This window comes from Zonotrichia leucophrys, unplaced genomic scaffold (assembly GCF_028769735.1).
Source record: "Zonotrichia leucophrys gambelii isolate GWCS_2022_RI unplaced genomic scaffold, RI_Zleu_2.0 Scaffold_58_302659, whole genome shotgun sequence".
In the NCBI taxonomy this organism is placed as follows: Eukaryota; Metazoa; Chordata; class Aves; order Passeriformes; family Passerellidae; genus Zonotrichia; species Zonotrichia leucophrys.
In genome coordinates, this window is record NW_026992263.1 from 223,187 (window position 1) to 248,775 (window position 25,589).

General features: G+C 53.9%; 2 protein-coding genes and 1 long non-coding RNA gene across 3 annotated transcripts; 2 read left to right on the plus strand and 1 right to left on the minus strand.

The window, feature by feature from the left end:
- Positions 1-152: 152 nt before the first annotated feature.
- LOC135460557 (ataxin-2-like protein) lies at positions 153-13,817 on the plus strand. Its single transcript, XM_064737446.1, has 17 exons — positions 153-410; positions 961-985; positions 1,674-1,730; positions 3,131-3,202; positions 4,409-4,562; positions 5,260-5,363; positions 6,077-6,168; positions 7,745-7,978; positions 9,257-9,435; positions 9,804-10,067; positions 10,156-10,199; positions 11,576-11,632; positions 12,160-12,351; positions 12,430-12,493; positions 12,605-12,771; positions 13,082-13,253; positions 13,669-13,817. The coding sequence occupies exons 1-17, from the start codon at positions 265-267 to the stop codon at positions 13,815-13,817; spliced, it is 2,172 nt and encodes a 723-aa protein (XP_064593516.1). The 5' UTR covers positions 153-264.
- Positions 13,818-14,178: 361 nt separating this feature from the next.
- Positions 14,179-15,449, plus strand: LOC135460570 (uncharacterized). Its single transcript, XR_010443248.1, has 3 exons — positions 14,179-14,232; positions 14,662-14,797; positions 15,205-15,449. It is a non-coding gene; the product is annotated as an uncharacterized LOC135460570 (long non-coding RNA).
- A 7-nt stretch (positions 15,450-15,456) lies between these two features.
- TUFM (Tu translation elongation factor, mitochondrial) lies at positions 15,457-25,364 on the minus strand. The gene is given in 12 exon segments (XM_064737457.1): positions 15,457-16,225; positions 17,524-17,685; positions 18,397-18,434; positions 19,247-19,336; positions 19,832-19,936; positions 20,901-21,033; positions 21,653-21,817; positions 22,167-22,271; positions 23,093-23,259; positions 24,125-24,236; positions 24,967-25,001; positions 25,257-25,364. Coding segments are annotated over 12 exon segments (1,329 nt in total). The 5' UTR covers positions 25,300-25,364; the 3' UTR covers positions 15,457-16,051.
- Between the last annotated feature and the right edge of the window lie 225 nt (positions 25,365-25,589).

A 25,589-nucleotide genomic window follows, 5' to 3' on the forward strand; every position in this document is an offset into this window, starting at 1 on the left:
ATCGGACGATTTTGGCACCGCGGTTGGAGCTCTGTGGGAAAACCCATGCGAGGAAACGGTTAGAGGCGGTTTTGGGGGGCTGGGATGCGTTTGAAGGGGTTCGGGCTCGCCGGCGGAAGGATCCGCCATTGGGTTTAGCGCGAACCCCGCGCGGATCCCTCCGCCCCTCAGCGCTCCGGCGCGGCCTCGGGCCCCGCGCAGCCCCAAAATCTCCGGGATTCGCCCCAAAATCCCCGCGGGGCCCCCCCCGGGCCCCCCCCGGCCATGCTGAAGCCGCCGCCGGCGCCGCCGCCCCCGCCCCCCCCCAGAACGGCCCCGAACGAGGCCCCGAGCCCCGGCGGGGGTGGGGGAGGGGCGGGGGAGGGGGCAGGGCCCGCGGGGGGGGGAGGGGCGGGGGGAGGGGGCGGCAGGTGAGTGGGGGAGGGGCGGGGGGGATTCGGGGGGAATTAAAGGATTTGAGGGGTTTTTGGGGGGGCCTTGAGGGGATTTGGGGATCCTGAGGGGTCTGGGGGGCTTTGAGGGGGTTTGGGGCAGTTTGAGGGGTTTTGGTGATTCTGGGGGGATTTCTGAGGGATTTGAGGAGATTTCGGGGGGATTTGGGAATTTTGAGGGATTTTGAGGGGTCTCTGAGAGATTTAGGGAGATTTTGGGGGGATTTGGGATTCTGAGGGGTTTTTGGTGGGATATGAGGGGATTTTGGGGGAATTTGAGGAGATTTTGGGTGGGCTTGAGGGTTTTGGGGGGATTTGAGGAGATGTGAGGGGAGTTTTGGGGGATTTGGGGATTCTGAGGGATTTTGGGGAGATTTGAGGGGATTTTGTGATTCTGAGGGTTTTGGGGAGAATTTAGGCGATTCTGAAGAGATTTTGGGTGGATTCTGAGGGGTTTGGGGGAATTTGAAGGGATTTTGGGGTCCTGGATTTCCCCCCCTTTAACTCCCCCTCCCCAATTCCTCTGCAGGGCCAACCCAGCGGGAAAATCCCCGGTAAGAAAACCCCAAAAAATCCCAACAAAAACCCAAAAAACCCCCAAAAAATCCCCCAAAATTCCAAAAAGAAGCCACCTTAAAAAAACCCAGGAAAACGCCCAAAAAACCTCAAAAACTCCCCCCAAAAAAAACCAAAAAAGCCTCAAAAAAACCCAAAAATCACCCAAAAAACCCCCAAAAAACCCACCCCAAAAACACCCAAATAAACCCCAAAAAAACCCTGAAAAAGCCCCAAAAAACTCCAAAATCCCCTCAAAATAACCACAAAAAATGTTTCCCCAAAAATTCCCCAACATCTAAAAAAACACTTCCCAAAAAATCCTTCCCAAAATACCCAAAACTTCCATAAAAAATCCCACAAAAAATCCCCAAAAACCTCTCCAGAAAGTCCAAAAAATCCCTGAAAAAGCCCAAAAAAACCCCCTCCAAAAAACTCCAAAAATGTTTCCAAAAAACCCCAAAATCTCCACAAAAACGCCCCTAAAAATTCTCTAAAAAAAACAAAAAAAAATTTCCCAAAAAACCCAAAATCTCCTCCAAAAAAAACCCAAAAAAATCCGTAAAAAAGCCCCAAACCCCTCAAAATAACCCTGAAAAAAATCCCTAAAAATCCCCAAAACCTCAGAACGTCCCCAAAAATGCAAAAATGTCCAAAAATGCCCAAAAATGCCCAAAATCCCCTCAGGTGTTCGAGGGCGTCTACGGGAACTCGCGGATGCTGCACGTGCTGACGGCCGGCGTGGTGAGGGGAAACGGGAATTTGGGGCAATTTGGGGGATTTTGGGGATTTTGGAGGAATTTGGAAATTTTAGAAATTTGGGGAAAATTTTGAGATTTTTTTGGGGAATTTTTGAGGTTTTTTTTGAGAATTCAGCAGAATTTTGGGGGGATTTTTTGGTAATTTGGGGGGGTTTTTTGGGGAGGTTTGGGGGAATTTTTTGGGGAATTTTCAAGGGAAATTTGGGGCATTTTTTGGGAGTTTTGAGGGAATTTTGGAGATTTTTTGGGGGGGAGTTTTTGAGGGGTTTTGGAGGGGTTTTTGTTTTTTTTTTTTTGAGAATTTTTGAGGGTTTTTCAGGGGAATGTTTGAGGAGTTTCGAGGGAAATTTGGGGGGAATTTTGGGGATTTTGGGAGGGAATTTGGGGGATTTTTTTTTTACATTTACAGGGAATTTTTTGGGACGTTTTTCAGGGAATTTTGGGAATTTTTTTGGGAATTTTTTGGGACGTTTTGGGGGGAATTTTCGGGGGAATTTTGGGAAGATTTTGGTCGTTTGGAACATTCTGGGGATTTTGGGATTTGTGGGGATTGGAGGTCACTCAGTGGTCTGTGGTCACTCATAGGTCACTCAGTGGTCACTCTGTGGTCACTCAGGGTTGGTCAGTTGGTCACTGTGGTCACTCATTGGTCACCCATTGGTCACTCAGTGGTCACTCAGGAATGGTCAGTGGTCAGTGGTCACTCTGTGGTCACTCATTGGTCACTCATTGGTCACTCAGTGGTCAGTTGGTCACCCAATGGTCACTCATTGGTCAGTGGTCAGTCAATGGTCAGTTGGTCAGCTGGTCACTCAGTGGTCACTCAGTGGTCACTGTGGTCACTCAGTGGTCAGTTGGTCACTCAGTGGTCACTCAGTGGTCAGTGGTCACTCAGTGGTCACTCAGTGGTCAGTTGGTCACTCAGTGGTCACTCAGTGGTCAGTTGGTGGTCACTCAGGTTGGTCAGTGGTCACTGTGGTCACTCGTTGGTCACCCATTGGTCACTCAGTGGTCAGTTGGTCACTCAGTGGTCACTCTGTGATCACTCAGTGGTCGGTCACTCAGTGGTCACTCTGTGGTCACTCATTGGTCTCTCAGGGGTCACTCAGTGGTCACCCATTGGTCACTCTTTGGTCACCCATTGGTCACTCAGTGGTCACTGGTCAGTGGTCAGTTGGTCACCCATTGGTCACCCATTAGTCACTCAGTGGTCACTCTGTGGTCACCCATTGGTCACTCATTGGTCACTCAGTGGTCAGTTGGTCACTCAGTGGTCACTCAGTGGTCACTCAGGAATGGTCAGTGGTCAGTGGTCACTGTGGTCACTCATTGGTCAGTGGTCAGTGGTCACTCAGTGGTCAGTTGGTCACTCTGCTCCCCCAGGGCTCCACGGCCGAGGTTCGCGTTCGCAGCGGCCGAACCTTCGAGGGGATCTTCAGAACCCTCAGCGCCCAGGTGAGCCCCAATTAGCGATAATTAACGCTAATTAACCTCTCATTAACCTGTATGAACCTGCCGTCATCCTTAATTAATCCTGTATTGGTAATTAATTGTTTCTAATTAACGTCTGGTTAATGTTATTTCCTTATTAGGTCTTGATTAATCTGTAATTTGTTCTAATTGTCCTTAATTACCTCATTACTTATTCTTAATTAGCTTCTATTTAGCACCTAATTAATGCTAATAACCAAAATATCCCCTTTTGTCCCAAACTTTCCATTTTTCCCCTTTTTTCCCCATTATTACCCATTTTTTAATGCATTATTTTCCATAGTTTAACCCGTTATTTCCTATTATTTCCCATTTTTCACCATTTTTTTCCGTTTTTCCCGTTTCTCACCCCAGTTTGAGCTGGCCCTGGACGCCGCTCACCCCCATTTCCCCCTTTCCCCATTTCCCCATATTTTAACCCATTATTCCCCATTATTTAACCCATTATTCCCCATTATTTCCCATTATTTAACCCATTATTTAAGCCGTTATTCCCATTTTTAACCATTTTTTGGTGTTTTGGCCCCAGTTTGAGCTGGCCCTGGACGCTGCTCACCCCCATTTACCCCTTTCCCCATTTCCCCATATTTTAACCCATTATTCCCCATTATTTAACCCATTATTCCCCATTATTTCCCATTATTTCCCCTATAATTTAACATTTTTTAACCCTTTTTCCCGTTTTTCCCGTTTCTCACCCCAGTTTGAGCTGGCCCTGGACGCTGCTCACCCCCATTTACCCCTTTGCCCATTTCCTCATATTTTAACCCATTATTCCCCATTATTCCCCATTATTTCCCATTATTTGACCCATTATTTAACAATTTTAACCCTTTTTCCCATTTTTGCCGGTTTTGGCCCCAGTTTGAGCTGGCCCTGGACGCCGCTCACCCCCATTTCCCCATTCCCCATTTCCCCATATTTTAACCCATTATTCCCCATATTTTAACCCACTATTTAACATTATTTAACCCATTATTTTCCATTTTTAACCATTTTTCCGTTTTTTCGCCCCAGTTTGAGCTGGCCCTGGACGCCGCTCACCCCCAGTTCCCCTTTCCCCATTTCCCCATATTTTAACCCATTATTCCCCATTATTCCCCATTATTTAAGCCATTATTTAACCCATTATTTTCCATTTTTAACCATTTTTTGGTGTTTTCGCCCCAGTTTGAGCTGGCCCTGGACGCCGTCCATCGCCGCCCCTCCCCCGCCCCGGGGCCGCCGCCCCTCCCCCGCCGCGAGGAGCTGGTGGACACCATGGTGTTCAAGCACCTGGACGTGGTGGTCATCACCCTGAGGGACGTCACTTTTACCAAAAACGGTGAGGATTTGGGGCGAAAAACCGAGATTTTGGGCAAAAACCCCGAATTTCTGTGAAAAACCCCAAATTTCTGTGAAAAACCCCAAATTTTGGGGTGTTCAAGCACCTGGACGTGGTGGTCATCACCCTGAGGGACGTCACTTTTACCAAAAACGGTGAGGATTTGGGGCGAAAAACCGAGATTTTGGGAAAAAACCCCGAATTTCTGTGAAAAATCTCCATTTCGGGCTGGAATTGGGGTTTGGGGCCCTTCCTCCTGAATTTTGAGGATTTTTGGGGAATTTTCCCACTCAGTTTTGGGGAATTTTCACACTAAGTTTTGGGTTGTTTTCACAGAATTTTGGGGCATTTTCCAGTGATTTTTTTGTGGTGTTTTTCATTGAATTTTTGGGGCATTTTTCATTGAATTTTTGGGGCATTTTTCACTGAATTTTGGGGTTTTTTTCATTGAATTTTTGGGGCATTTTTCACTGAATTTTGGGGCGTTTTTCACTGAATTTTGGGGTGTTTTTCACTGATTTTTGAGGTGTTTTTCACTGAATTTTGGGGCGTTTTTCACTGAATTTTTGGGGCATTTTTCACTGAATTTTTGGGGTGTTTTTCACTGAATTTTTGGGGCATTTTTCACGGAATTTTGGGGGTTTTTGGACAATTCCCGCATTTTGCCCAAAGTGACGGAATTCTCCCCAAATTTCAGAGAAGCTGCCGGGCGGGGGCGCCCCCAGGCTGAACGGGGAGAAGGTTCTGGAACGTTGGGAGGGCCCCGACGGCAGCGACGACTACGAGCTGGACTCGGACCTGGTAACAAACGAACCAAAACCGCCCAAATTCACCCCAAAACGGCCCCGGGAGCCCCTGAATAACCCACACCCCAAAATCCCCGTAAATACCCCCCAAAAAAACCCTAAAACTCCTAAAAATCCCCTGAAATCCCCCCAAAATTCCCCAAACCCTCAAATTTCCCAAATCCCCTGATTTCCCCCCAAAATCCCCTCAATTCCCTCCAAAAATCCTCCAAAAAACCCCTTAAATCTCCCCAAAATCCCCTTTGAATCCCCCTCAAAAATCCCTCGAACCCCAAATTCCTCTGAATTTCCCCAAATTTCCCAAATCCTCCTGATTTCCCCCCCAAAACCCTAAAAACCCCAAAATCCACTGAATTCCCTCCAAAAATTCCATTAAAAATCTCAAAATCCCCCCCCAAAAAAACCTAAAAATCCTCCAAAATCCCCTCAAAAAAACCCCTAAAAATCCCCTGAATCCCCCAAATCCTCCAAACCCTCAAAATCCCCCAATCCCCCCAAAATCCAATCCCACAAATCCCCCAATTCCCCCAAAATCCCCCAAATCCCCAAATCCCAAAATCCCCTACAAAAATCCCTAAATCCTCAAACGCCCCCAAAAAATCCCCAAAAAATCCCCTAAAAATCCTCTGAAATCCCCCAAAATCCCCAAATTCCCGATTTTTCCCCAATTTTCCCGATTTCCCGAGTTTTTCCCCCATTTCTCCCCAGTCCAACGGGTGGGACGCGGCCGAGATGTTCCGGTTCAACGAGGAGAATTACGGGGTCCGGAGCACCTACGACTCCAGCCTGGCTGCCTACACGTGCGTTTGGGGCAAAATCCAGGGATTTTGGGGCTTTTTAATAATTTGGGGGGGGTTGGGGGATTTTTTGGGATTTTTTTTGGATTTTTTTCAGATTTTTTTGGGATTTTTTTTCAGATTTTTTTGGGTGATTTTTTGGGGTTTTTTCAGTGTTTTTTTTTAATCCTGTTTTGATTTTTTGGGTTTTTTTGGGTTTGTTTTGGAGGTTTTTTTGTGTCTTTTGTTTATTTTTTGAGGTTTTTGGGGAATATTTGGGGGATTTTGGTTTTTTTTTGAGGTTTTTTCTGCGATTTTTGGGGTGTTTTTTGGGGTCAGGAGCACCTACGGCTCCAGCCTGGCCGCCTACACGTCAGTTTGGGGCAAAATCCAGGGATTTTGGGGCTTTTGGAAATTTGAGGGAATTTCAGGGGTTTAGGGAATTTTTGGGGATTTTTTTCAGATTTTTTTTTATTTTTTTGGTGATTTTTTGGTGCATTTTTAGTGGTTTTTTTTTTTTTTTTACTTTTATTTTGGGGGATTTTTGGAGGTTTTCTTTTGTTTTTCTTCATTTTTTTGGGGACCTTTGGGCATTTTTTGGAAGTTGGGATTTTAGGGGAATTTTTGGAGATTTTTTGGGGCTTTTCCAGGATTTTTTGAGCTGTTTTTTGGGGTATTATTGGGGTTTTTTTGGACTGATTTTTGTGGGTTTTTTTGGGGATTTTTTGGGCTTTTTGGGGTATTTATTTTTAGGTTTTTGAGCTGTTTTTTGCGGTTTTTTGCCAGGGTTTTTGGGGCGCAGTTTGGTCGTTTCTGAACGGATTTTCTCGCGGTTTTTTGGGCTGAAATCAGGGATTTTTGTGTTTTTAACCCTTTAATGTCCCCCTGACCGGCGAGGACAGCACGGGCGGTTTGGGGCTCATTTTGGGGCATTTCCCAGAGGATTTTGGGGAGTTTTTTGGGTTTTGGGGCTGATTTTTCTGGGGTTTTTTTGGGCTTTTTGGGGTATTTATTTTCAGTTTTTTGTGCTGTTTTTTGGGCTTTTTTTTGAGCTGTTTTTTGCGTTTTTTTGCCAGGGTTTTTGGGGCGCAGTTTTGGATTTCCTGAACGGATTTCCTCGGGGTTTTTTGGGATTTTTTGGGTATTTAATTTTAGTTTTTTGGTGGTGTTTTTTGGGCTTTTTCTTGAGCTATTTTTGGGTTTTTTTGCTGGGATTTTTAGGGTGCAGTTTGGGATTTCCTGAACGGATTTCCTCGCGGTTTTTTGTGCTGTTTTTTGGGCTTTTTGGGGTATTTAATTTTAGTTTTTTGGTGGTGTTTTTTGGGCTTTTTTTGAGCTGTTTTTTCCGTTTTTTTGCCAGGATTTTTGGGGCGCAGTTTGGTCATTCCTGGACGGATTCTCTCGGGGTTTTTTGGGCCGAATTTCTCCATTTTTGTGCTTTTAACCCTTTCGGGTGCCTCTCACGAGCGAGGGCAGCGCCTGGGACACCGGGGCTGGGGAGGATTTTGGGATTTTGGGGCGCGGTTTGGGCGTTCCTGGACGGATTCTCTCGGGGTTTTTTGGGCTGAATTTGTCCGATTTTGGTCCCTTTGTCCCGCAGGGTGCCCCTGGCCCGCGAGGACAGCGCGGCCTGGCGGCAGCGCCTGGCCCGAGCCGCCGCCCTGGCCCGGGAGATCGAGGCCCTGCCCGGGCACCGCCTGCGGGCGGCGCTGGAGGACCAGGACAGCGAGGGGGGGCGGGGCCTGCGCCAGGCCACGCCCCCGCCGCCAGCGGCCGCGCCCGCCCCCGGCCACGCCCACCCGGGATCGGGCAGGGAGAGCCCGGCAGGGCACAGGTGGGAAATGGGGGGAAACGGCCCAAAACTGAGCCAAAATTAACCTGGGATTCACTTGAAATTCATCTGGAATTGACCCGAAATTTACTGTAAAATTCACCTGGAATTAACCCGAAATTCACTTAAAATTTCACCTGCAATTGACTCAAAATTCACCTGGAATTGACCCAAAATTCATCGGGAATTGACCCAAAATTTACTCTAAAATCCATCGGGAATTGACCCAAAATTCGCTCAAAAATTCACGTGGAATTGACCCAAAATTCACTTAAAATTTCATCTGGAATTGACTTAAAATTCACTCAAAATTCACTCTAAAATTCATTTGGGATTGACCCAAAATTCGCTCTAAAAATCATCTGGAATTGACCCAAAATTCACCCAAAATTTCACCTGGAATTGACCTGAAATTCGCTCTAAAATTCACCTGGAATTGACCCGAAATTCGCTCTAAAATTCACCTGAAATTGACCCAAAATTCGCTCTAAAATTCACCTGGAATTGACTCAAAATTCACTCTAAAATTCATCTGGAATTGACCCCAAATTCACTCTAAAATTCGCCTGGAATTGACCCAAAATTCACTCAAAAATTCACCTGGAATTGACCCAAAATTCGCTCAAAAATTCACCTGGAATTGACCCGAAATTCGCTCTAAAATTCACCCGGAATTGACCCCAAAATTCACCTAAAAATTCACCTGGAATTGACCCAAAATTCGCTCTAAAATTCATCTGGAATTGACCCGAAATTCGCTCAAAAATTCACCTGGAATTGACCCAAAATTCACCTAAAAATTCATCTGGAATTGACCCAAAATTCGCTCTAAAATTCATCTGGAATTGACCCAAAATTTACTCTAAAATTCATCTGGAATTGACTCAAAATTCACTCTAAATTTCACCTGGAATTCACCCAAAATTCGCTCAAAAATTCATTTGGGATTGACCTAATATTCACTTAAAATTTCACCTGGAATTGACCCAAAATTCGCTCCAAAATTCACCTGGAATTGACCCCAAAATTCACCTAAAATCCAGCCCAAAGTCTGCCCAGAATTCACCCAAAAATCACCAAAAATTCACCCAACACTCTGCCCAAAATTCGCCAGAAATTCATCCCAAAAAGCCCAAAATTCACCCAAAACTCTGCCCAAAATTAATGCAAAATTCACCTGCAAATGACCCAAAATTCACCCAAAATTGACCCAAAATTCCCCCGAAACTTCCCCCGAATTTCCCCCCAATCCCGCTGACCTCTGACCTCTCCCCCCCCCAGGGAGAAGCCGCCGCCCCTCCCCCCGCAGAGGGGGCGGGGCCTGGGGGGGTCCCCGCGCTGCTCCCCCCGCGCTGGGGGTGGGGCGGGGGCGGGGCCGAGGCCGGGGGGAGGGGCTGCGCTGGCCCCGCCCCTTCCACACCCACAGCCCCTCCCCCACCCCGAGCAAGGACCGGATGGAGGTAAAGGGGGAGGGGCTAAAGGGGGGGTGGGGCTAAATGGATGGGGAGGGGCATTTTAATGTGGGAGGGGCTTAAGGGGAGGGGATTAAAAAGTGAGGGAGGGGCTTAAAGGATGTGGGGGAGGGGCTTGAAGGTGGGGGGGAGGTGGGGAGGGTTAAGGGTTGGGAGGGGCTAGTGGAGGCTTGAAGGCGGTGTGGGCAGAAAGTTGGGGAGGGCTTAAGGATAGGGGAGGGGCTTCACGGGGGGGTCTTAGGGGGGGTTAGGCTAATATTAAAGGGAGGGGCTTAAGGTTTGGGGGAGGGGATTTTTGATTGTAGGCGTGGCTCGGGGTGGTGGGCGTGGTCACCTGACCCCACCCCCTTTTCCAGGCCCCGCCCGGACGTCGCCCAAGGCCCAGCGGCCCCTGCGAGGGGGTGGGCGGGGCCAAAGTGCAGCTGGGGGCGTGGCCTCCCTTCCTCCCGGCCCCGCCCCCCAGGCCAAGGCCGAGCCCCTCCCCCCGCCGGGATTGGGGGAGGGGCGGCCTCAAAGCCCCGCCCACCACTCCTCTCCCCCAGCCCCGCCCCCCAAGGAGGCCCCGCCCCCTCCGTGCCCCTCCCCCACCCCCCCGGAGCCGCCTGAGACCCCCCGGAAAGGTAAAGGGGGGGGGGAGGGGCAGGGGGAGGGGCTTGGGGAGGCCACGCCCACCAACCAGCGCTGACCACGCCCCTTTCCCGCCCACAGGAGGAGGAGCCAGAACGAGGGAGGAGCAGCGGGGGATGGGCAAGGTGGGGGCGGGGCCAAGGAAAAGGGGGAGGGGCTAAAAACGGGAGGGGGAGGGGCAAGAATGGGGGAGGGGTTTGGGGTTTTTGGGTGATCTGGATTAATTTGACTTTTTTGGGGTAATTTAAAATGATTTTGGGTAATTTGGGGTTAATTGGGGTTGGTTTGGGGTCATTGTTGGTGATTTCGGGTAATTTTGGGTAATTTTGGGCTATTTCCGGTTCATTTTGGGTTATTTTCATTAGTTGATTTTTGGGGAGGTAATTTTGGATTATTTTGGTGACTTTGGGTTGATTTGGGTCGGTTTTGGGTGATTTTGGGTCTGTCTGTGCAATTTCCAAATTTTTGGGCCATTTTTTGGTAATTTTGGGTGACCTGGGGGTTTCTTTGTTGCGTTTTGGGTTGTTTTGGGTAATTTTGATTAATTTGGGATCAAATTTGGGCATTTTGGGGTTAACCTGACGCATTTTTGGCACATTTGGGGTAACCTTGATTTTTACTATAAAATTTTGGGTCATTTTGGTTGTTTTGGGGTCAGTTTTGATTTTTTACAGCAATTTTGGGTTATTTTTGAGTATGTTTGGGTAAATTGTAGTAATTTGGGGCGATTTAGGTTAATTTGGTGATTTCAGCTTTGTTTGGGTCACTTGGGGGTGAATTTCAGTAATTTCACCGATATTTTGGGCTACTTTAGATAATTCTCATTAATTTTGAGGTAATTTGGGTAATTTTGGGTCAATTCTGAGGCAATTTTTAGTAATTTTGTTCCATTTTCTCTCTTTTCTCCATTTTCCCTCCCCCCCCCCCCAGCCCCCCCCCGCCGCCCCCCCTCTGGCCCCGCCCCCGCCCCTCCCCCCGCCCCGGGCCCCTCCCCCCGAGCCCCCCCCGGCGGGGGCGGGGCCAAGGCCGGGAGGGGGCGGGGCCAGCGCGACCCCCCCGGGGAGCCCCCCTGGGGCGGGGGAGGGGAAGGAGGAGGCGGAGCCTGTGTCGGAGTGAGTGGGGGCGGGGCCAGAGGGAGGGGGCGGGGCCAAGAAAGGGGGGAGGAGCTGGATGAAGGGGTGGGGGAGGGGCTGAGTCCCAAATGTGGAGGTTTTGACCCCAAAATTGGGGGGCGGGGCTTCACAGCAGGGGGAGGGGCTGAATCCTAATTTTGGTTTTTTTTAAGATAAAAATTTAAGGGCGTGGCTTAACAGGAGGGGGCGGGGCTGTGGCCTAAGGGAGGAGCCAATTAGTGGGTGGGGGAGGGGCAGAACCCCAATTCCAGCCGGTTTAACCCCAAAATTCGGGGGTGTGGTTTCACAGCAGGGGGAGGGGCACACTGAGGCCCCGCCCCTGCGGGTCTGACCACGCCCCCTTTTGGCCCCTCCCCCTTTGCAGGCAGGTGAAGCGCTCGAGGCTGAACCCGAACGCGAAGGAGTTCAGCCCTGGGCGGGGCCTGGTGAGAGGGGGGCGGGGCCAAGGGAAAGGGGCGGGGCTGGTGGGAGGGAGGGCGGGGCTAAGGGAAGGAGCTGGTAAGGAGGGGAGGGGCTAAGGAGTGACTGAGGGGAAAGGGGAGTGGCTAAAGAGGGGAGGGTAAAGGGAGGGGTAAGAAAGGGAGGAGCTAAGAGAGGGAGGGGTTAAAGGGGGGGTTAAAGAAAAGGGGAGGAGCTAAAGAGGGGAGGGGTTAAAGTGGAGGGGTTAAAGAAAAGGGGAGGAGCTAAAGAGGGGAGGGGTTAAAGGGGAGGGGTTAAAGAAAAGGGGAGGAGTTAATGGGGTGGGCAGGTCATTAAAAATTGGGGGAGGAGCTGAAAGGGGAGGGGTTAAATTTTGGGGGTGGGGTATAAAAAGGGGGAGGGGCTGAGAAAAGTGGGAGGGATTAAAAGAAGAGGAGGGGCTAAAGGTTGTGGGAGGGGGCAAGGGATGAGGTAATCGCTGTGGGCGTGGCCAGCGCAATTCTGGAACTTTCTGACCCCTCCCCCTTTCCAGGCCAAGGCCCCGCCCAGCGCCGCCCCCTCCCCCACGCCCCGCCCCTCCCCCACGCTGGGGGTGCTGCCCGCAGGGGGCGGGGCAGCCCCAGGAGGGGGCGGGGCCGGGGGCGGGGCGGGGCTTTACCCGGCCCCTCCCCCCCACTACATCTCCTACATCCCCCAGCTCCACGTGGGCCCCGCCCCCGTCCAGGTGAGTGACAGGGGAAAGGGGTGGGGCCAGGGGAATGGGGGCGTGGCCTCTCTGACCCCGCCCCCTCTCCATTTCCAGCCCCCCCAGCTTTTCCCTTTCCCCGTTTCCGGCTCCGCCTCCGGAAAGTTCCGCGGGGCCAAAGGTGAGCCCCGCCCCTTCCTCTAAACCCCGCCCACATTCAAAGGGGGCGTGGCTGTCGCTCACTGAGCCCCTCCCCCTCACTGACCCCGCCCCATTTTCTCCTCTCCCCCAGGCTCGCCCCTCCCCCCCCGCCGCGAGCCCCACCCCCCGCCCGGCTCGGCCCCGCCCCCTCTGGTGGCGGCCCCGCCCCCGCCCTTCTCGTCCTTCCTGCCCTTCCCGGGACAGGCCCCGCCCCCGGCCCCGCCCACGCTGGTGCCGCCCCTCCCCCACTACCAGCAGGTACAGCCAATCAGGGGAGAGGGGGAGGGGCTTAAAGTGGGCTGGGGGAGGGGCCTAAAATGAGGAGGAGGAGCTTAACATGGGGGGGAGGAGGGGCTTAAAGTAATTTAGGGGAGGGGCTAAAGGGTGGGGGAGGGGCTTATAATGGAATGGGGAGGGGTTAAAAGAAGGAGGGGCTTAAGATGGGGAGGGGCTGTGAATATTTATTGAGGGGCGGGGCCGTGAATGTTTAATGGAGTGGGGCGTGGCTGTGACTCCTTTGCCAGCCCTGCCCCTGACCCCGCCCCCTCTCTCTTTGCCCCGCCCCCAGCCCGTGTTCGCGCCGCTGCTCCCGGGCGGGGCCAGGCTCCTCCCCCCGCCCCACCAGGGCCCCGCCCACCACCACCACCCCTCCCCCCCGGCGCCGGCCCCGCCCCCCGCGGCCCCGCCCTTCGCTCCGCCCCCGCCGCCGGAAGCTCCGCCCCCTGGGACGCCGCTCTACGGTGAGACCCCGCCCCCTCATTTGCATGTTCAGGTTGATTGACGATCCTTTGGGTGGATTTGATTCGCTTGAGGCTTTTTGGGGCAATTTTGGGGAATTTTGGGTCAGCTTGGGTCAGTTTTGAGGTAATTTCAGCAATTTGAGGGCATCATTTCATTTTTGATAGTTTCCATTAATTTTGGCTTAATTTGGGTCATTTTGGGGTCAATTTTAGGGAAATTCCAGAGATTTTGGGACATTCAGGGTCATTTTAGATAATTTTCATTGATTTAGGTAATTTTTGGTTAATTTTTGTTTAATTTGGTCATTTTGGGAATAATTTTGGGGTATTTTGGGTCATTTTGGGGTTAATTTTGTTCCGTTTTTCTGACCCCGCCCCCTCATTACCATGTTCTGTCTCCACCCCTCCCCCGCAGCCGCCGTGCACCCGCCCTTCCCCCCCCAGCTCGGCCCCTCCCCCACGGCGGGCGGGGCCGGCTCCAGCCCCGCCCCCACGGCCTCACCTGGGCAGGTAAGCGCCGGGAACGGGGGCGGGGAACGGGAGGCCACGCCCCCTTTGGGTTAACCCTGTCCTGTTTGAACCCCGCCCCCTTTGCCCTGACCCCGCCCCCTTCTGAATTAACCCCGCCCCCTCTGTTCTGTTCCAGCACGGAGGAGGCTCCGCCCCCGCCCCCCCCCCGCCCGCCCCGGGGCTGTTTCTCGGCCACGCCCCCTCCGCCCCTCCCCCACCCTCGGCCCCTCCCCCTTCCGGCACTTCCGGTGCCCCTCCCCCTCCCTCAGCCCCCGCCCCTCCCGCGGGCTCGGCCCCGCCCCCTCCCGGCTCCGCCCCCTCCCCTCAGGGCGGGTTCGGCCCCGCCCCTTCCCAGGCCCCGCCCCCTCCCACCCCAGCGCAGGGGGGCGGGGCCGGAGCCGCCCCTCCCCCCGCCCCTCCCCCCGCCGTGTTCGCGCTGCATCACCATGGATACGGTCACGTGACACAGGTGGGGGCGGGGCCGGGGAAAGGGGGAGGGGCCAACCGGGCGTGTGGGGGGAGGGGAAATTTGGGGGGAAAAAAACCTCAAAAATAAATGGGTGGGGGAGGGGCGGGAAAAGGAGATTTTTGGGGGGAAAACCGGGAAAATTGGGGGTGGGGGAGGGGAAATGGGGGAGGAGGAAAATTTTGGGGGCAAAACCCAACAATTGTGGTGTGGGGGAGGGGCTGGGACTGGAAGAGGGGGAGAAAAAATTTTGGGGAAAAAAATAAAAATTTTGGGGGTGGGGGAGGGGCTGGGAGTGGAGCTGGTGGGGGAGGGGAAACAGAAAAATTGAGAAAAAATTTTTGGGGAAAAACAAAGCGGAATTATGGGGTGGGGGAGGGGCCGCGGTGGGCGTGGCCTCTCCCTGACCCCGCCCCCTCCCCCCCATTGCAGCCCCACGTGCCCGGCCCCGCCCATCCCCCCCCCCAGGTGATCACGCTGCTCCACGCCCCGCCCCCCGGGCAGGCCCCGCCCCCGGCGCTGCCGGCGCAGAGCCCCGCCCCCTTCGGCTTCCTCGGCCACGCCCCAGGTCAGGGGGAGGGGCTAACGGGGGGGGAGGGCCCAAGGTGGGGCCTGGGAGGTCAATTTGGGGTCACTCAGGGGTCATTCAGGGGTCAGGGGTCACTTCAGGGTCACACTGAGGTCACTCTGGGGTCATTCTGAGGTGAATTCGGGGTCACTTTGGATTCACTCAGAGGTCATAGGTCATGCTGACATCATCCAGGGGTCAGGGGTCACTCCAGGGTTACTCAGGGTCACCCAGAGGTCAGAGGTCACTTAGGTGACTGTGGGGTCACAGGTCATTCGGGGGTCAGGGGTCACTCTGGGGTCACTCAGAGGCCATTTGGGGTTGGGGGGTCACTGTGGGGGTCAGGGGTCACTCAGGGGTCAAAGGTCACTCCCGGTGCTGACCCCGCCCCCTCTCCCCTCCCCCAGTTCAGTCCCAGCAGCTCCAGTTCCACCCCGGGACCTGATTGACAGCGCGGGGGGCGGGGCCAACCCGAACAGGGGCGGGGCCTCGCTCCCCACCCCGCCCCTCCCCCACCCCTGTTTTGTATTAATTTATAGTGGGGAGGGGGAGGGGCCGGGGTGGGGGATGGGAATTTGGGGCAGAAACGGCCGAAAAAAGGGAAAAACAAAATAAAATTTAAGAAACAGAATAAAAATGAAAAAAAAAAAACCCACAACGGAGGTGGAGCCTTTATTGGGGGAGGGGCGACAGCACGGCCACGCCCCCTGAACCGTGATTGACAGACAGATCCCGCCCCCATCATTCCCCCCTTTGGAACAGCTCAGAACTGACCCCGCCCCCCAGACCTGACCCCGCCCCCAGACCTGACCCCGCCCCTTTGGGGGCTGACCCACGTGGGGGTGGGGTTAAACCCATGTAGGGGGAGGGGCTGAGCCCTTTGTGGGAGGGGCCAATGCCTCTGGGGGAGGAGCTAACGCCTGTGGGTGGGGGCGGGGCCACACCCCATGGGGGGCGGGGCTCACAGTGGGGGTGTGGTCAGCTTTTATGGGGGCGTGGTCAGCCTGCTGGGGCGTGGTCAGCCCCAGCTGATCTCCCTGTTCCCCTCCCCCATGGGCAGCAATGGGTGATGTCAATGGATGGGGAGGCGTGGTCAGCTCCATGGGGGCGTGGCCAGGCTCTGTGGGCGTGGTCAGCCCCAGCTGATCTCCCTGTCCCCCTCCCCCATGGGCAGCAATGGAGAGATGGGTGATGTCAATGGATGGGGAGGCGTGGTCAGCTCCATGGGGGCGTGGCCAGGCTCTGTGGGCGTGGTCAGCCCCAGCTGATCTCCCTGTCCCCCTCCCCCATGGGCAGCACCTTGGCCACCACCCCGGTGCCGATGGTCCGGGCGCCGTCGCGGAGGGTGAAGCGCTGGCCCTGCTCCAGCACCATGGGCTGGCGGAGCAGCATGGTCAGGGTGGCGTCCTCGCCGGGCATCACCAGCTCCTGTGGGGCACAGACCCATAGATCAGACCCACAGATCCCATAGATTGTGTTAGATCAGCCCTATAGATCCCCTAACGCTGGCCCTGCTCCAGCACCATGGGCTGGCGGAGCAGCATGGTCAGCGTGGCGTCCTCACCGGCATCACCAGCTCCTGAAAGAGAGAAATGTGTGGGGTGAGACCCACAGATCCTGCCAGACCCATAGATTGTGTTAGATCAGACCCACACACCCCATAGATCCCCCTGCTCCAGCACCATGGGCTGGCGGAGCAGCATGGTCAGTGTGGCGTCCTCGCCGGGCATCACCAGCTCCTGTGGGGCACAGACCCATAGATTGTGTTAGATCAGCCCTATAGATCCCATACACCCCATACACCCCATAGATCCCCCCTGCTCCAGCACCATGGGCTGCCGCAATAACAGGGTCAGGGCGGCGTCCTCATCCGGCATCACCAGCTCCTGTGGGGCAGAAATGTGTGGGGTGAGACCCACAGATCCTATAAAAGTGTGGGGTGAGACCCACAGATCCTATAAATTCTCTGGGATTTGCCCTATAGACCCCACAGCCGTGTCCTTGCCCAGCATCACCGAGTCCTGGAGGGAAAAGAAGTGTGGGGTGAGACCCACAGATCCTGTTAGAGTGACCCTACAGACCCCACAGATCCCATAGAACCCCTGCGCCACAGCCGCGTCTCCCTCGGGCATCATCACATCCTAAAATGGGGGAGAAAAGTGTGGGGTGAGATCCACAGATCCGGTTAAACCAACCCTACAGGCCCCACAGATCCCCCCTGCCCCACAGCCACGTCTTTGCCCAGCATCGCAAGATCCTGTGGGGCAGAAATGTTCGAGACCCAAGACCTAAGTGTTAGACCAGCCCTACAGATCCCTACCCCAAGCCCCAAGATCCCTGTCCGCACCTGTGCGGGGGGCAGCGGGGACTCCTGCGGCATTCCCAGCTCGTGTGTGATGGGGTACCCACAGACCCAGTCCCCCACAGATCCCCCAGCATAGATCCCCCAGCCCCACATCCGAATTCCGGCGGGCAGCAACCTAAAGGAGTCAGGTGTGTGATGGGCAGACCCACAATCCCAAGATCCCTCTGCCCCACAGCCGCATCCCCAGATCCCTAACCCTGGCGGAAAAGGTGTACCCACACTGCCGGGGAGCAAGCAGGTGACACTCCTGCACGCGATGTTCTCCAACCAAAGGTGTGTGATGGGACCCACAGACCCCACAAACCCCACAGATCCCCCCCAGCCCCACAGATCCCCCCCAGCCCCACAGATGTGTCCCCACCTTGCCGGGGGGCAGCAGGACCCTGCAGGCGATGTCCCAGGTGTGCGAGAACATCACGGGCGCGTAGTGGGACACGAAGGGTTTGTGGCGCCCGCCCTCCTGCGGGGACAGCACGTACACCTGGGGGGCAGGAAAGGGTTAACTCCCCACAGGCCTGTGCGGCTGCCCCACATCCCGCCCCAAAAACCCAACCTGCCCCAAAATTGCATAAATCTGCCCCAAATACCCAGCCACCCATGTTAAAATCCTCCCCAAATCCTGCCGCAAAAAACCCCAAACCTGCCCCAAAATCCTGCCCTAAAATCTGCTCTAAATCCTGCCCCAAAAAACCCCAAACCTGCCCCAAAGAAACCCAAATTTGCCCCAAATCTTACCCCAAACTATCCTGCCCCAAATCTGCCAAAACCCAAAATCCTGCCCCAAAAAACCCCAAACCTGCCCCAAATAATGTCAATCCTGCCCCAAAATCCTGCCCCACACATGCCCCAAATCTTGCCCCTCATAACCCCAAACCTGCCTCAAATCCTGCCCTAAAATCTGTCATAAATCCTCACCCAAATAACCCCAATCCTACCCCAAAATGTGTTATAAATCCTGCCCCAAAAAACCCCAAACCTGCCCCAAAATCCTGCCCTAAAATCTGCTATAAATCCTGCCCCAAAAAACCCCAAACCTGCCCAAAAAACCCCCCAAATTTGCACCAAAGCCTGCCCCAAATAACGCCCATCCTGCCCCCCAAAATCCTGCCCTAAAATCTGCTATAAATCCTGCCCCAAAAACCCCAATCCTGCCCCAAAATACCCCAATCTTACCCCAAATCCTGCTCCAAATCCTGCCCCAGATAACCCAAATCCTGCCCTAAAACCTGCTCACAAATCCTGCCCCACACCTGCCCCACATAAGCCCCAATCCTGCCCCAAATCCTGCCCCACATAACCCCAAATTGTGCCCTAAATCCACCCCCAAATAGCCCCAAGTTCTGCCCCAAATCCACCCCTAAATAACCCCAAATCCTACCCCAAATAACCCCCAAATTCCCCCAATACCCCCCAATCCTACCCAAATTCCCCAAATCCTGTGCCACTTCGACCCCCAATACCCCAAATTCTGCCCCACAACCCCAAATCCTGCGCTAGCAACATCCCCTAATTCTGCCCCACAACCCCAAACCCCAATAACCATACGCCATACCGCCCCATACCCCTGTGGGGTGCACTCGCCACCTTCTGCTGGTGCAGCGTCCGGCTGGGCACGACCATTCCCGGCCCGTCCCGCGCAGCCCGAGCAGCGCCAGTATCCGCCGCCCTCGGCTCTTGTGACTCTCAATGCAAAAAGTTTTATATAATTTGTGTTTTGGTTAAACGGGATCTATGGGTTAATGTGGATCTATGGGCATGGGCGCACGTCTCCTCACCCCGCAGCAGCGCCCCGAGGTTATCGCCGGCTTCAGCCACCTCCAGGCTCTTGTGGAACATCTCAATGCCTGTGAAATGTGAAATTTATATCATTTACAGGGATTCTATGGGGTTAAATGTGGGATCTATGGGGGCTATGGGGCGCACGTCCTCCCTGCGCAGCCCCCGCAGGAGGGCACCGAGATTATCCCCGGCCTCGGCCACCTCCAGGCTCTTGTGGAACATCTCAATGCCTGAAATTTATATAAATTTATATCTTTTACAGTGATTTATGGGGTTAAATCTGGCATTTATGGGGTCTATGGGGCGCACGTCCTCCCTGCGCAGCCCCCGCAGGAGAGCACCGAGGTTGTCCCCTGCTTCGGCCACCTCCAGGCTCTTGTGGAACATCTCAATGCCTGTGAAATGTGATATTTTATATCATTTATGGGGCGAAATCTGGCGTTTATGGGGTTAAATGGGGGATCTATGGGCGCACGTCCCTGCGCAGCCCCGCAGAGGCCCGAGTTTCGCCGGTCACCACTTCAGGCCCTGTGGAACATCTCAATGCTGTCAAACACGGCATTATGGTTAACATGGGATCTATGGGTCAGTGGTCATCAGTGTCATCAGTGGTCAGTCAGTGGTCAGTCGTGTCACTCACCGTCACTGTGGATTTCAGCTGCCGGCCGTAGCCAGCAGCTCCACCCTGGTCAGTCATTGGTCAGTGTGTGATCAATGGTCACTCAGTGGTCAGTGTGTGGTCACTCACTGGTCAGTCAGTGGTCACTCACCGGTCACTGTGGATTTCAGCTGCCGGCCGTAGCCCAGCAGCTCCACCCTGGTCAGTCATTGGTCAGTGTGTGATCAATGGTCACTCAGTGGTCAGTGTGTGGTCACTCATGGTCACTCACCGGTCACTGTGGATTTCAGCTGCCGGCCGTAGCCCAGCAGCTCCACCTCGTCGCCCTTCCGGAGAGTTCCGCGCTCCAGAGTGCCGGTGACCACCGTGCCACGCCCTGACAGGGGAGGGACAGGTGAGACAGGTAAGGGACAGGTGAGATAAACACAGGAGACACGAAGGTAAAGGGACAGGTGAGACACAGACAGGTGAGACAGGTAAGGGACAAACAGGTGAGGGTCAGTTCCGCGCTCCAGAGTGCCGGTGACCACGGTGCCACGCCCTGACAGGTGAGGGACAGGTGAGACACAGACAGGTGACAGTGTGAACAGGTGTGACACAGGGGCACTTCACACCCAGGTGCTGACCACGTGTGACGGTGAGGAGGTGAGACACACAGGTGAGACACGCAGGGACGGGTTTGAAAGGGTGACAGGGGTGACACAGGGGACACAGGTTACACAGGTGTGACACGAGGGGCACTTCACACCGAGGCGGAGACACGTGCACGCCTGCAGGGAACAGGTGAGAGACAGGTAAGGACAGTGAGGGACAGACAGGTGAGATGGGACAGGTAATGGACAGACAGGTGACCACCGTGCCACACCCTAACGCACAGGTGTAACACAGGTGTAACACATCTGATATAAACCCTGTATAGGAGCTATGCAGGTGTGTCACAGGTGTGCCACAGGTATAACGTATGTTACATAAACACTATGTAAATGTTGTAAAGGTGCTGTACAGGTGTGTTGCAGGTGTGTACAGCTGTATTTACCTGGAATGGAGTGCACGGCCTCGATGGGCAGCAGGCAGGGACAGACACACAGGTGTGACACAGGTGTAATAGATGATGTATAAGGGCTATAAACGTGCTATAAAGGTGCTGTACAGGTGTGTCACAGGTGTGTCACAGGTGTGTCACAGGTGTATTTACCTGGAATGGAGTGCACGGCCTCGATGGGCAGCAGCAGGGGCAGGCACACAGGTGTGACACAGGTATGACAGGTGATGTATAAGGGCTATAAACGCGCTATAAAGGTGCTGTACAGGTGTGTACAGGTGTGTACAGGTGTATTTACCTGGAATGGAGTGCACGGCCTCGATGGGCAGCAGGCAGGGCCGCTCCAGGTCCCGCGGCGGCTGCGGGATGTGCGAGTCCACGGCCTCGAGCAGCTTCAGCACCGAGTTCAGGCCCAGCTCGGGGTCACGGTCCTGCACAGGTGGGACAGGTGAGGGACAGGTGGGACAGGTGAGGGACAGGTGAGACAGGTGAGACAGGTGAGGGACAGGTGAGGGACAGGTGAGACAGGTGAGGGACAGGTGAGGACACACAGGTAACCCAGGGGTTTACTGAGCTGATCGTTATTGATCAGTTATTGATCCCTGGCTGTTCCCATTGGTTCCTATGGGTTCCCATGACCCCTCAGGTGTGCCCAGGTGTGCCTGTAACGCACACAGCGCCGACCCCACCACCACGGGCGTTTGGTGCATTGATCTCCATCAATCCCATTGATTCATCAATATTGGTTTAACTGTTCCCAGGGTCCCAGGTGTGCCCAGGTGTGCCCAGGTACCTGCAGCCGCACAAGCCGACCCCACCACCACGGGCGTTTGGTGACTCGATCACCATTGATCATTATTGATCAGTATTGATGTTTAACTGTTCCCAGGTGTGCCCAGGTGTGCCCAGGTGTGCCCAGGTGTACCTGCAGCGCACACAATGCCGACCCCACCACCACGGGCGTTTGTCTCGATCCAATCCATTGATCACTTCATGATCCCCATTGGCTGTAGCTGTGCCCAGGTGTGCCCAGGTGTGCCCAGGTGTTACCTGCAGCGCACACAGCGCCGACCCCACCACCACGGGCGTTTTCTCTCCGTCGAAGCCGAACTCGCTGAGCAGCTCCCGCACCTCGAGCTCCACCAGGGGCAGCAGCTCCGGGTCCGGCACCGCGTCCGCCTTGTTCAGGTAAACCACGACGTGGCGCACGCCCACCTGCGCAGGTGAGATAGGTGAGGCCACGCCCACTTCCACCACGGCAAATGCAGCCAATGGGAGGCAGTGGAGCTGCTCTGGCCACGCCCCTTTACCTGTGCGACTGCACCAATGTCACCTGTCGGGCCAGCGCCAGGTACGGTGTCTCACCTGTTTGGCCTCGCGCCTGTCACACCTGGCCACGCCCATTTCCCACCTGGCCACGCCCCTTTCTCACCTGTCTGGCCAATAGCAGGCGCTCACGGGTCTGCGGCATCTGCCTGCCTCACACATAACCACGCCCCCTGTACCTAGCCCCGCCCCCTGCACCGGGCCACGCCCGTTTCTCCCCTGGCCACGCCCCCTTTACCTGTCTGGCCAATAGCAGGTGCTCCCGGGTCTGCGGCATCTGCCCGTCGGTCGCGGCCACCACGAGGATGACGCCGTCCAGGGGGGCGGTGCCCGTGATCATGTTCTGGGGGCAGAAACGGCGATTTCGGGTCATTCGGGGAAACCGGGAAATTCTGGGGATTTTTGGGATTTTTTGGGGATTTTTTAGGGACTTTTTGGATTTTGTTGGGAATTTTTTCTGGAAATTTTGGGGATTTTTTGAGGAACTTTGGGGATTTTTTTATGGAAATTTTGAGGACTTGTTTTGGAATTTCGGGGATTTTTACTCTGGAATTTTTTTGGATTTTTTTTGGAATTTTGGGGAATTTTTTTTTAATTTTGGAGGATTTTTTTCTGGAGTTTCCGGGGGAAATCTTGGGGGTTCTTTGGGGAATTTTTCTGGAATTTTTGGGAGATTTTTTTGGAAATGTTTTTGGGCAAAAAATTTCAATTTTCCCCCAAAACCCCCGTTTTTCCTAAGAAAACCCCATTTTTTCCCAAAACCCCATGTTTCCCCAAAACCTCAGATTTTTGGGGAAAAATTGGGCCTTTTTTCCCCCAGAATTTAGGGCAATTCTGTGTGAAACTGAGGATTTTTTGAGTGAATTTGGGAGATTTTTGGCTCCCCCTGCAGTTCCCGCAGCCACCACCGGGTGGCGCCACCACCAAAGTTCGTTTTCCCACGGGATTTTTTTTTGCCCAAAACTCGAATTTTTACCCCAAAACCTCGGGGTATTTTTGGGGAACCCTCACCTTGACGTAACCCACGTGCCCCGAGCAGTCGGTGTGGGCGCAGCGCCGTTTGGGGGCGCTGTACTCCCCGATTTTCCCCCCAAAAACGCCGTTTTTTCCCAAAATCCCCGTTTTTCGCCCCAAAACCTCGGGGTTTTTTTGGGGAAGCCTGACCTTGACGTAGTCAGCATGCCCCGGGCAGTCGGTGTGGGCGTAGTGGCGTTTGGGGGTGCTGTACTCCACGTGGGCAGCGTTGATGGTGATGCCCCGCGCCTTCTCCTCGGGGGCGCTGTCAATCTCCTCGTAGGGGCGGAACTGGGCCCCGCCCCCCGCGGATAACACTGGGGGGAGGGGTCCCAAAAAATCATTAATTAACCCCAAAATGTCAGTGATCCCCCCCTGAACCCAAAAACCCCGAAATTCACACCAAAAATTCTGAAATTCGCACCAAAAATCCCGAAATTTGCACCAAAATCTAGCTCAGATCCGGCCCCGCCCCCCACTGATAACACTGAGGGGGAGGAGTCCCAAAAAATTATCAATGACACCCCAGAATTACTAATGATTTCCCCTCAAATCACCTTTGAAATCTACAGAACCCCCTGAACCCAAAATCCCTGGAATTCACCCCAAAATTCACCCCAAAACCCCAGAATTTACCCCCAAAATTTACCCCAAAGCCCCCAGGATTCACCTCAGAAATCACCCCAAAACCCTCCAAATTCACCCCAAAATTTACCCCAAAACCTCCAGAATTTACCCCCAAAATTCACCCCAAAAACCCCTGGAACTCACCCTAAAAACCCCAAAATTTGCCCCAAAAACCCAGCTCAGATCCAGCCCCGCCCCCCGCTGATAACACTGGGGGAGGGACCCCGAAAATTAATTAATTCAGGCTCCCCTTTGGTGATAGCAGCGGTCAGGGCGATCTTGCAATGTTTAACCCCGTTTTTCTGTATTTCAAATAAATTTTTACCCCAGTTTTTCCCATTTTTGGCTATTTTAACCCTGTTTTTTCCCCATTTCTCCGTTTTTTACCCCATTTTGGATTCACCTTTGGTGATGGCAGCAGTCAGGGTGGTCTTGCCATGTTTAATCCATTTTTCTCTATTTTAACCCAAATTTTACCCCAGTTTTCCCCATTTTTGCCTATTTTAACCCCGTTTTTTCCCAATTTCTCAGTTTTTTACCCCATTTCGGATTCACCTTTGGTGATGGCAGCTGTCAGGGTGGTTTTCCCGTGGTCCACGTGCCCGATGGTGCCCACGTTCAGGTGGGGTTTGTCCCTCACGAAGGCGACCTTGGCCTTGGGGGGGGCCTGGGGACCCAAAAACGCCGAAAATGAACCCAAAAAAATCCCCACGGAAAAACCCCAAAATCCTCCCCAAATATTCCCAAAAAAAAGCGGGAAAAAAATCCCAAAAAATCCCTGAAATTCCCCAAAAAATCCCAAATTGGGGAGGGATCAGGGGACACAAAAATACCAAAAATAAACCCAAAAAACCCCACAAAAAACCCCAAAATCTCCCAAAAAAACTCCAGAAAAAACTTGCCAAAAATCCCTGAAATTCCCCCCAAAATATCCCAATAATACCCCAAAAAAACCCCAAATTGGGGAGGGTTCAGGGGGCACAAAACCACTGAAAATAAGCCCAAAAAAAACAACCAAAAAACCCTCACAGTAAACCCCAAAAAAGTCCCCAAAATACCCCTGAAATTCCCCTAAAAAAACCCCAAAATCCCCCACGAAAAACCCTGAAATCCCTCCCCAAAAATTCCCAAAAAACCTGCAAAATCTCCCCAAAAAATCTCCCCAAACGCCTCAAAACAAACCCCCGAAAAACCCAAAAATAAAGCCCGAAAAACCTCAAAACTCCGCCCAAAAATCAACAGAAACCGCCCAAAAAAACCCGCGGGCAGGAAACGAAAAACCGACCCCAAAATCGGCCTAAAACTGGTTAAAAGTGGATCAAAAAAACCCTAAAATTCCCTCAAAATGACCCAAAATTGTCTCAAAATCCCCCAAATTTCCCCAAATCCCGGCTCACCGTGCTCAGGACCCGGAGCCCTCGGCCGCGAACACCTGCAGAAGGGGATGAATGAAATAAAACTGAGAATTTTGGGGCGAATTTCAGCGATTTTCGGCAATTCCGGGCCCATTTTGGGGCCAATTGCGGCGATTTTGGGGTGACCCTGCCGGCCCCGCCCCCCCGTGACCTTCACCCCCAAATCCCCCTCCCCCCCCACCCCTCCCCCAGCCCCTCCCCGCCCCCATCCCGCCCGAATTTTCCCCAAAAAGCCCCAAAATCGCCGAAATTCGCCCCAAATTCCGCCGCACCCGCGAGGGCCCCGCGCAGCAGCAGCGCCGCGCACGCCGCCATCTTGCTCCGCCGCGCCGGAAGTGCCCCTGAGGCAGCTTCCGGCCCCGCCTCCCGCCCGGCTTTCCCGCGCGCCGCTCTGGCCGCCCCGGAGGACTCAACTCGGTGGTCCTGGAGGACTCTGTGTGGGGGGTGGCAAAAAAAACCCCGGGAGCCCCAAAATGGCCGGAAATCGCCCCAAAATGACTCCGCTGCCCCAGCAGGGCATGGCGAGGATTTCTCTGCCTCCTCAAACCCCAAAATGCCCCAAATTCCCCCCAAGAGGCCCCCAATGCCGCCCCTCCCCCGCTTTT